Source organism: Buteo buteo, chromosome 11, assembly GCF_964188355.1.
Source record: "Buteo buteo chromosome 11, bButBut1.hap1.1, whole genome shotgun sequence".
Lineage (NCBI taxonomy): Eukaryota > Metazoa > Chordata > Aves > Accipitriformes > Accipitridae > Buteo > Buteo buteo.
The window spans coordinates 20,818,384-20,833,558 of NC_134181.1; the positions used below are offsets into that span (position 1 = coordinate 20,818,384).

The 15,175-nt window shown below is 41.3% G+C and overlaps 1 protein-coding gene across 1 annotated transcript; it reads left to right on the forward strand.

The window, feature by feature from the left end:
* The first annotated feature begins 3,902 nt into the window (after nucleotides 1-3,902).
* On the forward strand, nucleotides 3,903-15,013 carry OSGIN1 (oxidative stress induced growth inhibitor 1). Its single transcript, XM_075040337.1, has 6 exons — nucleotides 3,903-4,044; nucleotides 8,294-8,396; nucleotides 10,943-11,079; nucleotides 11,334-11,525; nucleotides 11,859-11,950; nucleotides 12,631-15,013. The coding sequence occupies exons 2-6, from the start codon at nucleotides 8,312-8,314 to the stop codon at nucleotides 13,622-13,624; spliced, it is 1,500 nt and encodes a 499-aa protein (XP_074896438.1). The 5' UTR covers nucleotides 3,903-4,044; nucleotides 8,294-8,311; the 3' UTR covers nucleotides 13,625-15,013.
* The last annotated feature ends 162 nt before the right edge of the window (nucleotides 15,014-15,175 follow it).

The following is a 15,175-nucleotide window of genomic DNA, read 5'->3' on the forward strand; positions in this document are numbered from 1 at the left end:
CTGAGCTGCTTTTTCTGTCAAGCCTAGCAATTATCTGGGCTTCCCCATGGCTTTTTTAACTCTGTCATTTAGCAGAGCAAGTAACATACCTCAGAGATCCAGCTGCTGTCAGAGGTGGTGTGGCCACAGCTTGCCACTTCTGATTCGGGAGATGCCAGGACATCTAGAGGGAGCATCTTGCTGATGTGGGTCCAGGTTATGGTGTTGGTGACAAATGTGGGTTTTTTTCAGTTGAAGCAAAAAGAAACCAGGTAAAATGTTTCAGTACTGATGTCAAACCATATATTATTAAATATGTGGGTTCTAGTTTTGGTGCATAAGCTAACATACTGTTTTGTAAGTGGAAGTTTTCCTGTGTGAAAAGAGTGGAGATGCTTTAGGCAGCAACAGAGCAAAGCTGGATTGTAGGTACTGCACAGACATCATATAGAAGCAAAATATGTGGTCAGCTTTTCTAACACCTGAATTTGAGATTCTGCCTTAGATTAAATGATCTGCACTGAATGTTCTCTTAGGCGGAAAACATGCAGAATTTTGTATTTGTGTTCTACCATAATTGAAAGAAACATCAAAGCACTGCCGTGGCCCATGGAGGATCACACTGGGAGTGTTCCTCTAATTACAAAGAGCCAGCAGAACATGAAGTTCTAATGTGTGAAACAAAGTAGTATGTCATGATAATTTGGCACATAGTGATGGTACACCTTAAGTTTGGCTAGAGGGGAGGGTGGGTGCTACAGAGGTACTGTAAGAAGTGTTCCGCCATGAGCTGTCAGCAGCAGAGGTAACACCAATGAATTCTGACACCAGAAGGGTGTTACTCCTTAAGCTCCCCCAAATCAGAGGACAGCAGAATCAGGGCTATCTGGCACGTCTCATGAGTAGAACTTAGTGACCTGACGTGAAAAGTCAGTTGGCAACAAGGAAATTTCTTGCAACAAGAGATGGTCCAGGTGCAAAATGTTCCCCCCAGAACAGTGCTATGGCTCTGTCCATGCTTCCTGGCATATTATTCAAATTTTACCTTGGTAAAACATAGCATCAACTTGTTGGAGTTCTGAGAACTATATTGTGGCTGACCTAAAGGGAAACAAACTGACCTTGGCAACAAATGCACCCAGGATTGCTGATACTGTGGACTGCAGACTTGCAGCTGTATGACTTGAAGGTGGAATGAATGACAACCATGAAGTCTGCCCCTCTTTTCTGCAGGCCAAAACCTTCTCGGGGGGGACTGATGAGTTGTACAGTGTTTTGAATTCCTCCGTACACCCTGATAGGGGATGATTTGCCTAGCTACCATTATATTATGTGTAAGGCTTATTCATATAAAAGCAAATGTAGTGCTCTACCCCTGTGCCCTGTGTTTTTGCAAGTACAGATGAAGATAACATTGGTCCTTTACATTATCTGAAGGCAGTCCTTAATGTCATAGGTCCTATTTAAAAAAAACAACAAACAACTTTTTAAAGAAGGAATCTTTTCACAAGCTGCTGCATAAATATTATTTTGCTTTGGCTAGATCATTTGGTGGTGTCTTGCTAATCTAGCTTAGTATCTGTTTTCTCGATAATGTTCATTAGAGGCTAAGCTTTACTATCTTATTTTTTAAAAGGAAAACTTTTAAAGAACAGAGGAGAAACCCTTGCAAATAATCCATATAGCTGACAGTGTCCACTTAAGTGACAAATCTGTTTGTACCCTGTGATAGAGATGTGGACTTTTCAGATCTCAGCTGGAGTATAGTGCAATACACCTCAGTGAATGAGCCTACAGACTAGTAGTTTAGATGAGTTTTTCTTTAAAAATCTGAAGCCCTCTAAAGACCCTTAGATGTGCATGAATAAAATGTTTTATCAGTTTGCGCAAAGAAGGAAGTTAGTGTTGTTAGTCAACTGCTTACTCTGACAGCTATGAAGTGCAAAGTCATGCTGGAAGTCTACATAAGCTTTTCACTTGAGCACTTAACTAATCTGAATATACTGCTTGCAATTAATCAGGAAGAAAATATAAGTGAATTGCATAACTTTGTAGGTCAAAGGCTGGCTGCCAGGTCAAGTGCACATTGCACAATTACTTCCTCTTCTGGAAAGTTTGTGCAAAGTGTTGGGCTGAATTATTTGTTTCTAGATGAGGAACACAAGGAGAAACAGTAACATTGATATATATTCCATGTGATGTGTTTGTTGGGATAGCTATAAAAAATAAGCCCCCAAATTGCTGTATTCAATGGTCTTATTGTACAAGCAAATAAAAGACAGTGGGTTATTGTTGTACATTAAGATTTTCTTGTAAAGAATTATACTGTGTGCAAAAATATGATAGAGCTTGTGGTTTTGGAAAGACATCCTGGCTTTATTTGCGGAGGTAATACGGATTCTAGTTTTCCAAATTCTGGTGGGAAGTGGAGAGGATCTTCTCTTCTTGTACATAGAGCACAACTTTATTTCTGCAGGTTTGCACACATAGGAAGTATTCCTGATTTTACTGCTTATAAAGTCTGCCAAACCATCATATGGCTTCCTCTTGTATCTATGCTATGAGCATGTATGGACTTGAACATCTTTGTTCTGAAACACTGACATGCAACACTGCAATGTATTGAAGAAGGCTTTTGAAAAACCTGGCAACAGGACAGTCTGAAATCACCTAACCAAACAAATGCCTTAGTTTCTCTGGAAGCTTAATTTTTCCTTGACTGATACATGTACATTTGTTACCTGCCAATAAATATCTGAATAATGCATATAAAAGCCTTTGCTCCTGTCAAAGAATCAGTATGAGTTACTTAAGAGCTCTGTGCAAATGCTACCTTGGATGAAGGCCCAGGCAACTTGAAAGACCTTAAAAAATAAAATAATAATAAAAAACCCCCAAACCAAAACCCAAACCCACCACTCCTCAGTCCGATAAGTATTTACTGAGTCAGATTTTCAGAGGAATCGCTGTTAGTTAAATTTTAAGTGAAATGATGGCTTCATAATTATTAAAACAACTTATTCTGGTAGAGTTAAAATAGATTATGAAGCATCCTACTTTGATGTGGATTGTGAGTACAGAATTCTTTCTTATGAACTGTTTTTATCTTTTATATCACATGGTTGAAAGTATGCATCTTAACTGGGTATCAGCAGTCCTCCTGATTCCCTGGAGACTGTAGTTTCAAAACAGATGACCTCAGAGATAAAAATATGCTGCACTTACTACTTGAACTGAACACTTTGGCACAAATTTATTTAATTTGTTATCGGCACTTTAAATTTAGCAAGCTTGATCGATTATTCCACTGAATTGAGTAAGATATCTTGGATAAAAATCGTGGTAAGTTTCAAGTTTTGCAGGAAGTAATCAGACTCATTTTACTGCTAGTGTGCAACAGGTTTATAAGACTTTATCTCACTGAAGAAAAAAAGATAAACTGAATTCCATCTTTTCAGACCCACTATATCTATGATATAAGGTGAAACTAAACCCACAAACTGTCCAAAGTAGAAAGTAAGTAATCACATCTTCTTGTCCTTTTGTGGCCAAAGATATGACTAGTTTTGAAGCAAGCATACAGTGCTATCCTATCACTTTTATTCCCACCTGTAACTATAACCAGCAGTTTTTCTTTTAAATACAGAGGAAAAACCCAGTTCTGCCACAGGAAGCATTGCATTTTATAAGGTCTCAGGTTTAGCCCTGAGTGTTGAAAATGAAGATATTTGTTCAATGCAGGACTTCTGCCATGCATGGTTCCTATAAGCCTGCTTTTGCTGTAGTCATGTAGTCAGCTGAACATTACTAAGGAAGATCACTACATCATTCATTCACAATCTAGGAAGGGAAATATTCCTGCTGACTCATGCTTATAAGTATTTTCCTTGCTCCGCCTCCATTCATTTCAGCTCCTCCTCTCCTCTCTTAGTGCTGCTAGCCTACTAGATTTAAACAGCTGTCTAAGAGCAGAGGCAGGATTCAAGGTTTGTAGTTTGGTTGGCGTTCCAGGCTGTACAGGCATTTCCATAAAGGTCCTACTTCTCATCGGACCTGCTGCTAAAGGTAAGAAGGGTATAAGTAAATCTAGAGAGCTCTGTCTGGCATACTGTAACATTGCTTTCTGAATATCACAGGGGTGTTTTTCGAAAGGCATTATTGTTATGTACCATAAAGTTGAATTTTTTTCCACATACCTTAATTGTGTTTGTGGGGTAACTGGCCTGGCATGTAAGAGTGATAATGCAAGGGGTGGGGGGGGAAACAAACTTCTGAAACTTGTAGGAAAGCATAAAATGTAAAAGCTATTGAGATGCCTGCTTTTTTATTTTTAAAAGCACTGATGAATTAAATTTTAAAAACTGCTGGTGAAATGAATGAGTTGATGAAGAAATGAAGCTGAAGAAAACTGTTGCATTTGTGTTAGAATTGTTCTTGTTTAAACCTGAGTGTCATGGTAGCTCTTTCAGTCTCTTCCATTATTTATATACTGACTGCACTGCTCTTTTAAACTCTCCCCATGTGCTGTACAGGCCACACTCGGTGGTCCTTACTTGAGCGAAAGTCTCATTGATGTTACAGGGAGAGCTACTTGCATATGACTGATGTAACTTGGCTTTTTATTTCTGCTAAAGATCATAGTGTCACTGTCTTGCTAAATGCATCTTTGCTTTTTCTTTTACTTACTTAAAACCTGTTTCAGTTGTGCAGCCTGGAACTACTAGGGGCCACACTGACCGACTTTATGTGAGTTATAGTCCCTCTGGGCTTAAGGCTGTGTTGGGAAGGTATGCAGAGTTTGGCCCAGAATGAGCTGGGTGCTTTTCTAAGCCAGAACAATTATGTAACATCACATAGACACTGAAAGGCTTTGGAAGCAGCGAGGAGATAAATTGTGGAGCTTGCAGCATGCTCCCAAATGAAGAGGAAAGAGATGCCTATTTAAAGTAGGAAGCCTAAAGCAGGAGCCAGAATAGGGATCAGTGTCACTGAGCTGGCTAAGTGTGAGTGCCCAGCAACCTACTCTACATAGAAGGAGGGTGAGAAGAGCAGTCTTGAGTTTCTTGCTAGCTCAGGCTTTCTCTTACTGCTAACTAGTTTTGTGTAGGTTTGAAATTTACTTCAATGTCCTGTATGCTTTCCAATAGCCTCTGCAAGAACAGGCTTTTATCTGCTATGCTGTATTAGCTGTACAGGTTATTGAAGTATATGTTCTCCCTTGATTCTAAGATTGCCAAAAAAAAAAAAAAAATTAAAATAATCCACCTTTAATTCTAATGGCAGAAAAAGTGAACATCTGGCCTGAAACTGAAATGCTTGAGATGCTCTGAGTTCAGTTTTACCCCCAGAAGTCAAACATTTAGCCTAGAGGATGGGAATAGCTATAAACAGGGTTTAGCATCTGGTTCACTTTTTACATAAAAGGAGAATTATTAACTATGAATTACAGAGATGGCAGCTATAGGCTATGGAAGGGACTTCTCTCATTTGTAGAGACATGCTAGGATAAACAGAAGCATTTCTGATAGTTAATCTTGTGTTGATAGAATTGTGCAGTGTCAAAACTTCAGGAAACAAAGTGGGTAGTACTAAAATTGTCATTATGGGGTTTTGTGAACCCAGATCCCAAATAAACGGTGGCTAAAAATGATCCTGTATGTGCATGGATCTAATAATTTCATCAGACTAACAATTGTGCTCCTCTAGCCATTAAGATTTGGTTTAATTCTAGCAAATGCACCCTTTTTCATATGTCAAAAGGTACAGAATGGAGGAGGAGGAGGGTGAAATGAGGAGAGCGAGCCAGCAGCTGCTGGCTTTACTCTTTATCAGGGTGGGGTAGCATGGTGTAGTGCAATGGCCAGGAGCCAAGGCAACCTTCCTTTAAAGCAAGGAGGACTGCCAGGCTGACTTCTACAGTCTTGTGCCTTTTTTGTCCCCTTCAGATCCCCCAGAAAAATGCTGGCACGCAATGGCATGACTTTGCGCCCAAGTCTTGCAAACAGACTTGCAGGCTGATTTATACGCTGGCTTTGCTGCTTTCCTGGAACTGTTGCCATGTGCAGTATTGGGTTGGTTCTGCAGCCCTTCCAGCAAAAGTCCCACAGATGTTGCTGGGTTACCACTGTCTACAGAGTGCGTACAGTCATTCTGTGCATGCTGTTGCAGAGTGCTATGGAGCAGAAACCTGGAAGATCGCTTCCAGAGATCTTGCTTCTCTTTTCCAGACTCCCAATAATTTCACAGAAATAAGATGTGCACTCTGTGTTAGGAAAAATTAATAAGAACTTGTCTTCTTCTGTAGTACAGCCATGGAGGGGATTTATTTGTTATGATGGAGAAGAAACCTCTGCTAACCTTCAGATAGGTACTGTGGTTTAGCTGGTTTGAGGGGAATACCTTACTGGTCACACCAGTGTCCTGTTCCTTTGGTGTCTCTGGCCATCCCAGGTGCTAGTGCTGAATTCTACAAATTGCAGCTCTGGAGCTTTGTGGTAGGGAATTATTTGGAGGTAAACTTACACAACAGTCTGCTGAAGGTGGTGCAGGTTTTGGTTCATGTGGGAGAAGCTACCCGAAAGGCTTGGGAAATACTTGGACAGTTAGGCTGTGCTCCTGCAGCTACCAGGGATGCATGCCTTGGTATGGACACTAACACACTGAAGTGTTCATCTTCTGTAGTGCATGCATCTGCCTTTGAGTCCCAATTAAACTGGGAACCTGTTTCCTTGAAATCCAACTCTCTTCAAAGCTAGATGCTTGAAATGACTTAAATTAGAAAGCACGACTATTATGTCTTTTAAGTGGTTCTTGCCCTGTCAGGCAAAATGCATGAGAGTCTTAGACTAATGCTTAGTTAAGTAGTAATAGGCAACCAGTAAGCGTTACTAAGCTGTGATGCAAAGTTTTGGACAAAGCTCCTACTTTTGAATTCAGCTTGTAAGCCTTAAGTGCCTTTTTACTTGGATGAACCCAGTCCTCTTGGAACAGCTCTGTCTAGCCCAGCGACGGCTGTATATTGGTGTATATGAGAACTGTCACATCCTTGCAGGCAAATGCACTTACAAGACTCCTCCTGAAGCCTGGGATTCTGCAAAACCAACTCACCTGTGGTTTTCTGGCTGTTCATTCAATCACCAGGGTCTTGCCTCATTACTGTAGTTGCTGGTGATGTAAATGTCAGGCTTAAAGTGGAGCATTACACTTGTAGGATGACATTTACTGCAATACCTTTGTCAAAGGCAGTGATGTGCCAGACCTTATGGAAGGGTGCAGTGCACTTTCCAAATATCTTTCTGGGCTTGAAAAGGGTGTGGAGAGCATGCCCTACTGAACAAAGTCATGCCATTCAGTGGATTTTTACTTGGCTTTCCAAAATGAGAATAATGTTTTTATAAAAGACTGTGTTCTCTGTAGAATACCTTAAAAGCTTATGCTGAATTAAAAAAATCTCATGTTTGTTGCAGTAAAAGTAACTTTTAACTTTTCTAGGTTAGTGACAGTATAGTTGAATTCCCTGGAAAACTAAAGAAGTCATTATTTGACATGGTAGGATTCCTGCAGGAATGCCAAAAAACTTTGATTCACTGTTCATTGAATATCTGCATAATGATTAGATTAGTTTTGTAGGTGCCACTCTAATGACATCTTAGTCTCCAACGTAATTATGATGTATATTTAGTTTAAAGACTTATTGTTATTTACTTGTTCAGACCTAGAACTCTCTGTTTTCTGGAAAATTAAGAAATATTCAGGAACTAAAGTAGCACTTCTCAAAAAACCCTGTAGTGATGGAATGGTACATATTTGAAAATGCAGCCAGGAGATTTCCAGCCTTTGGGCAGAAGTCTGGAATGAGGTTTGCTCTACTTACCAGTAAATGCCCAAGCTGCTTTTAAAAGTACTAAGTGTTCATGATAATTATGACAATTTTCTACACAGTGTGGGCAGAAGTGAAGTTTTCATTAACAAGCTGCAACACTTCAGTTACTGTAGCCAGAGGGTTACTGAAGTTGCCAGTTGCCAGCTGTTCTGGAGGCACTGGAATTCATGTGTGGAAGAGAAAGATAAGGATTCTCTCTTTTTTTTTTTTTTTGTGTGTGTGTGTGGTGTATAATCAGGGAATCATCCTTTCGTTTTGGGGGCAAGAGGAGAAAAAGATAAGTAGCCCTGACCTGAGTGTGGAAGTCTAATGTGATGGTCTGCAATGCAAGGATAATAATTTAAAAGATGAACCTGGGTTTGTGGACTGTAGGAAGTCACAGGGTTTTTTTGTCAAAAAAGCAAATAATTCAAAACTTACTTGTTTTAACAGGTAGACTCCAGGACCTAAATGCTTCCGGACAGGAAGATGTATGCTTTATTGACCAGACCCCAGAATAAGAGTGGGTTCAAGCCACTGCCTGTTGTGATCATAGGTGAGCTTTCTCCTGCCAGCATTACTGTGCACTCTCGTGCTGTTGTTGCTTTGGACTTACTATCTTCAGCTCTTATGCCACATGTTCTTATTCAAACCAGAAATGCCTGACTACTGTTTCTGCATTCCTCCCCTGATAGTCAAACTTTCTCTAGTACTAAGAGAAAGACCACTAAGAGTTGTGGGAAGTAGGGAACTAGTTATCTGACTAACTATAACACATACCTCTTTTTTTAATAGTAAAATTGGTAACCTTTTGGGCATCAGTTCAGCTGGGCCTGGTTTTTCTCTGTTGGATATTTAGAAGGGATTGAAACTTTTTCACTACAGATAGTTAATCAACTTGCTGTGAAGTGATTATCTGTAGTGCTTGAATGGAGGTGGGTTTGTGCGATTTTTTTCCCCATTGTGTGTGTTTAGAAAGTGCTACAGATGCTGTTAAAGTTTCTTGAAATTTTTCACAGATTTATTTTAAAATGCAAATCAGCTACACTGATTTTGTACAGATTTAATAGAATGGTAAAAAACTGAGGGTTTTTTACCAGTTTAGGAAAGAGGTTATGTAGTAACTGTCTTGTCTCCCTTGCAAGAGGGAAGCTTTGTAATGTGAGGTGATTCTTGGAGCAAAGCCCAAGTAGTGATGTCAGTGTGTTCCCCTCTGTGACCGATCATGAGCTGTGCTCGAGCACAGGTGTTGGACCCTGTTTATCTGAGCATGTGCTTAAATGCCTTGTAGAGCTGGGTTCCTTCCTTATCTGTCATCTAATTTATAGCACCTGAGAGAGCTAGTCCAAAGTTAGTGCACCACATAAATCACACTTAATCCTTGCTAAGAGCGAGTTTGACGAGGACACTACTCCCAGCAGGTTCTAGTCTGAGAGTGACTTTGTACTGCCCAGTTGTGCAAGTCTTTAGGTGGGAAGGAGGATATTTCGGTACTTCCCTAGTGCACCTATATAGGGGTCCAGCACGGAGATGTCACTAAAGCCTCAGAAGCACCAGTGTGAGGATGTGCACTCTGAGGAGGCTGTTGGACTGAAACAGCTCAACTGCTTCACTGCAGCTGGACACTGCATGCAGGTTCCAGCTACTTCCCCAGGCCCTGCTCCAGGAAGGCTGTGGGCTCCCTCAGCTGTGCTGGCAGCCTCATGAAAGCAGTTGCTTTCTAGAATAGTTTGAGCCGCAGAAGCAGCTGTACTTATGACCATCCATATCAAACTTAGATGTGGTTCAGAGTAAATCCGGTGTGTGTGTTGCTGAGTGTTGTGCACTCAGGTGATTTGAGTTTGGCTTAGGTGCCTCCTTGTACTTCCTAAAGTGAAGAAGAAACCTGAAAAGTGTTATATTTCACTATAGCTGCAGTTTAGTTTGCTTTTAATTTTTGTTGCTCTTGGTTTTGGATAACTTTCCTGCAAGTGGAATATTCCAAACACTGACCCGCAGCTGCTGGTCCTTGCTCAGCACAGCAGGCTTTGGCCCCAGCTGCGGCATATACTGCCCTTCACATAGCTCAGCCCACTGTTAGTTTTTACAGCCTGAGCCTCCCTCTGTCTCATATCTCCAAGAATCGGCCTTTGCTCCAGTCACTCTCACATGCAGCACAGGCACTGTGCCAACACAGGCTGCTGTGTCACTTCAGCTCTCCTTCCCGACATCGTCACCGCGTTATGTAATGGTGGTTGCTCACATAGTAGTGAGCAGCAAAGCCTGAGCAGCCGGAGAGGCTGACACCTAGTTATGCAGGCACTGTAAAATGTTAAACATGCTGGAGAACAGCCATGTGAAAACTTTCCACGAGCTACTCTCACTGGGCTTTGGAGTCACATATATCAAGTTTTTCCACTGGTTGTTGGATGGTCAGCAGGAGTTCAGTCATCCAGCAATCTGTTCAAAGTGCTGTATTCTGAGGGGTTGTCTTGGCATGGCAGAGAGAGTTTTTTCTTTAACACACTGCCTGCAGTACCATGGTAGGGCTGGTTCCCATTTGCAAGTGTTCTCAAGAACTGTTAGTCAAAACTGCTATTGCCACATCTCCCTTGTTAGAAGGCATTTCTTACTGAGCAGAGCTGTTCCCCGTTCACTTCAATAGTTACTCTCTTTTCTGGACTTACTCTGTATCCTGTGTGCAATGAACTACTCTGCACTGGTTTGAAATGTGCATCCAGGAAAGCTGAGGTCCCCAGTCAGTATGTGACCAGTTTCTAAACCTTTAAAGTAGTTAATGAGCAATAACTCAATTCATCAGCATGCTAGAGACTTCAAGCTTTAAGTGATGTTAACCTCTGGCTTGTTTAACCAAATGTCTTTTCAGCAAGTTCTGAAGACCTTGCAATGCAAATAGATGCAACTGAGAAGGAGAAAGGGAAATATGAGAGTAAAATTACTTCCCCAACTCCATCCAATAAGTCAGTGGTCAACGTGGAATAGAAAATCCTCTGTATCCACAGCAGTGTCATAACCTTTGGATTGGTCTGGATATTAGAAACACTCTTCAAAGGGCTGCTTTATCTGCAGGAGTATAAATTCTTCTCCATTGTGTCTTTTTAGGGAATGGACCTTCAGGAATCTGTCTTTCATATTTGCTGTCAGGCAACATCCCTTACTTCAAAAGAGGCTCTCTTCATCCTCATCCCATTCTTCAGAGGAAACTGGAAGAGGCACCAGATGTCTCCATTTTGGACCAGGTTTGTGTAAAAAGAAACAGTATAACATCACAGTAAAGCATCCTAGGGGTATATTATGAGTGATAACCTGATTTGAATTTCCAAAGTACATGGACAGAATGAGCCTTAAGCAAAGTACGCACAATAACAGGGTCTGTGTGCTGGTAAATGAGCTTTGCGGAACACCAGAACCACTGACTGGAAATACTGGAGTAACAAGCTGTCTGCTGCCTGGCAGGACAAGTATTTTGATTATCTGATCTGCCTCTCTTTAGGATTTGGAGTATCTGTCTGAAGGCTTGGAGGGACGATCCCACAGCCCTGTGGCTCTTCTGTTTGATACTCTTCAGCGTCCAGACACAGACTTTGGTGGAACAGCAGAATCTGTCCTCACTTGGTGGCATGAGACCAACAGAGCCATCCCTCACCTGGTCCTTGGCAGAAATGCTCCTGGAGGTGCCTGGCATGTAGGTGAACTGAAGCCTAACTGCTTAGATCTGCATGTTGTAAGATAGCCAAATGTGTTGACTGGAGATGCAAAAGCTCCTTTAATATGGAGTCAGCCATGTTTAATTTAATGTATATAGACAAGCAGAAGTTTAAAAGGGGAAAAAGCATGAGAGGTAGTTATACTTCCAGTCTGTTGTTCTTTTTGGAGAATGTGGATGGTTTCATCCATGATGGCAGATCAGAGGAAATCACTGATTTCATGATCTGTGCCATATTGAAACATGACAAAATTGCATTTCGATTCTTGCATTAAATAACTGAAAATCATTTAACTGTGTTTCTTGTTCCAGTCTATTGAGGGCTCTATGGTTACCCTGAGTAGAGGGGAATGGATGGGACTCCCAGATCTCCCATTCAAAGACTGGCTAAAGCAAAAGAGAAGGTAAGATATCTGTGGTGTGATTATTTGCAAACATCTGGAGGTTATTTGGGAAACTGGACTGGAGTGGACTTCTTGAATGTAGCTACCCATCTGTTATGGATGATTCTAGTGAGAGAAAGGACACCCTCCCAACCCCCCAGTAAAAGTCCATTCTGCATTCAGTGATTCAGGTAAAGTTGCAGTGCTGCTTGGAATGTGTCCTTCTCAACACCCCCTGGAGAGATGAATCACAGGGACCATGAGTTCTGAATAAAGCTTGGTAAAGGCATGGTCATCTGACTTCTGTGTCTACTGCTGCTGTCCCTAATGACAAGTATAATCAGCTCAGCTACTGTACTGTCTCTGAGGTGCTTCTGCTCTTGAGATCTGTAACAATTAATATTAAAAACTCCAGGAGTTAAAAATGGAATGGAAGTAAGATGTGAGAGGAAAGCATAAATGAGCAATCATGTTCTTGGGGATTGGATTCATGCTAGAGAAAGCTGCCTCTGTCCAACAGCTTGTGGATCTGAGTGTTAGCTCCATATACCAGGAATAACTTTGCTGAAGTCAGGGAAACTAGATAAGTCTTCTCTGGTAGTGCAAGGATAGATGGCTCTAGGATACATTCAGTGGAAAAGGGCAGAAATTCCAGTCTCTTACTTAACTGCTGCTTGACCTTTGTTTGTACTGTATTACAGAGGCCTCAGAAACAATAGAGCCACAGCAGAAGACATTGCTCAATATTACCAACACTATGTGATGAAGAAAGGACTGCAGAAGAATTTCAGATGTGGTACTGTTGTGACCTCTGTGAGGAAAGTGAGTGCAGAGAGCATCTCCAACCACACACAGAAAGATCTGCTGGAGAATAGTGACTCACTCTGGAACTTCAATGAGAAAAGTGCGGAGGTCTTTCAGGTGGATGGATTTTTCAAAACTGTGAAAGGTGATAAAGAGCCCTTCTCCATCTATGCAGAGAATGTGGTCTTAGCTACAGGAACATACGATAGTCCTACTTGGCTTGGGGTCAAGGGAGAGAACCTTTCCTATGTCCATCACCAGCTGTCTGCCCTGGAGGAAGCAGTGAAGAACAACAGCATTGGCATTATGTCAGATCCAGTCTTGATTGTAGGTGCTGGCCTGACAGCTGCTGATGCGATTCTCTTTGCTCACCATTGCAATATTCCAGTAATCCATGTTTTTCGGAGACAAGTCAGTGATCCGGGTCTTATTTTTAACCAGCTCCCCAAAATGATGTACCCTGAATACCACAAAGTCCATCAGATGATGAAAGAACAGTCAGCTGCTTGTGCTGGGCCCTATGAGTGTTATGTTAGCCTTCCTGAACATCACGTGCTATCCTTCGGCAAGGACAAGAAATGTATCTTTCAAGACAAGAATGGCTACCAGAAAGTTTATAAAATTTCCATGGCTCTTGTTCTAACTGGCTCAAACCCCAACCTCTCCTTTCTGCCAAATAATGCCATTGACTTGGCAATGGACAGTGACCAACCAGTCAATCCAAAGAGGAATCCCATAGATGTTGATCCATTCACCTATGAATGCACTCAGGAGAAAGGGCTTTATGCTCTAGGACCTCTAGCTGGAGATAACTTTGTACGCTTTGTACAGGGAGGGGCTCTGGCTGTTGCCAGCTCTCTGTTAAAGAAAGCAAACAAAAATCCCCCCTAACAAAAAAAATCCCTATGCTAACTGTGTCTGAATGGGCTACTGCTGTTTTCTTCGAGGAGCAAGTCATCTGATTTTACATCCTCAAATGTAAAGCCCACTCCTGGTATTCTCCAAGGTTATGCAGAGAGTAACTAAGTTCTTGCTGAGTTATTTGAGAAGATTAAGTCACCAAATACAGAGTGGGTTTCGCACACAGCAATGCCTTCAGTCCCTGGGGATTCAGCTCCTTTTCTGCATAGCTGTGCCTGAAGGCCACAGGGGCTTTGAATCTTGTGCCTGGAAAAGTAGGGGCCAAGATAGTGATGACTCTTTTTTATGTAACATCTTCAAGGTTGCTGAAAACTGAATTGGGGAACAATCAATATTTATTATTTCCAGACAGCAGGCAGACAACCCTGTGTCTGTCAGTGTTTCACGGTGTTTTTTCATGGAACAAAGTAAGCCAATGTGGTTTTATTTGCTCCTGTGGCTTGGCTGTATGCTCATATTAGGGCAGAAATCACTGAAAGATGCTGCAAGTACCTCTCTGGCACATGAAGTAGTACTCTGCAAATAAAAACTGACACAGAAACAGTCAAAACTGTATTGTTTCACTGACACCAGCATCAAGTAATATGTAATATCTTTTTAATCAAGAGATTCCTGTGATTTTTTTTCTCCTTCTTGAGAAGGAATGGTACTAATTTACAAACACGTGGTTTGCCATCTTGCAGCTTTCTACTTTCTAAATCCTAAAACTGTGATAGCCAAATTCTTGGCAGCTGCTGTAGAGACGGCAGAACTAAAGGAGAGCTACTGGTCTGTCTTGTAACTGCCCAGGTACTATATGGGGCTTCTGCTGCACAAGAGTATTTCAGAAAGATGCAATATGTTATACGTTGTGTGAATTTCTAATGTAATGTGATTTATTTTTTTTTAGAGTACTATTTGTGTAAAGGGGAAATTGGCACGGTCACTTTTTGATAGTTTTATGCTATATGGAGTATTTTTTCATACTGTTTCCTAAAAGATTTTTATTGGCAAAATATTTTGTTACAGGCTTTCAGTCAGTGTTTTGAATGAGCTGGGATGGGTGGGAATGATGCCTTATGTTGCAAATAGCATTCTCAACAGACCTACAAGGCCTTTCATACCTCTCACAGGAAAAATCAGTCATAGCTAATCTTATCTGATGTAAAGACAGACTGCACTGAAACTCACTGACATGACAGGATGCTGCACATGTCTCTGGAAAGCTGAGTATGTGGAGACAGTGGCTGTTTGTAAACGAATCAATCTCAAGTTGAGATGTGTAAGGAGCTTGTTTGTGGTGTTGCTGTATCACACTTGAATATTTTTGCCACTGACTATTCTTGTATTAAATTTTTCAATAAAGCGATTTCAGACTTAGTCTGTGTTTGTTTTTTTAACTGTGACTTTGAATCTCTCACCCAGTGAAGATATAACGAACTGTTCATCAACTTCCTGGCAAGCACCAGGTTGTAGTTTGTGCCTGCTAAATCCTGCATCTTTCTACTGCCTAGGAGCACAACACTGTGGATTTGCTTTCTG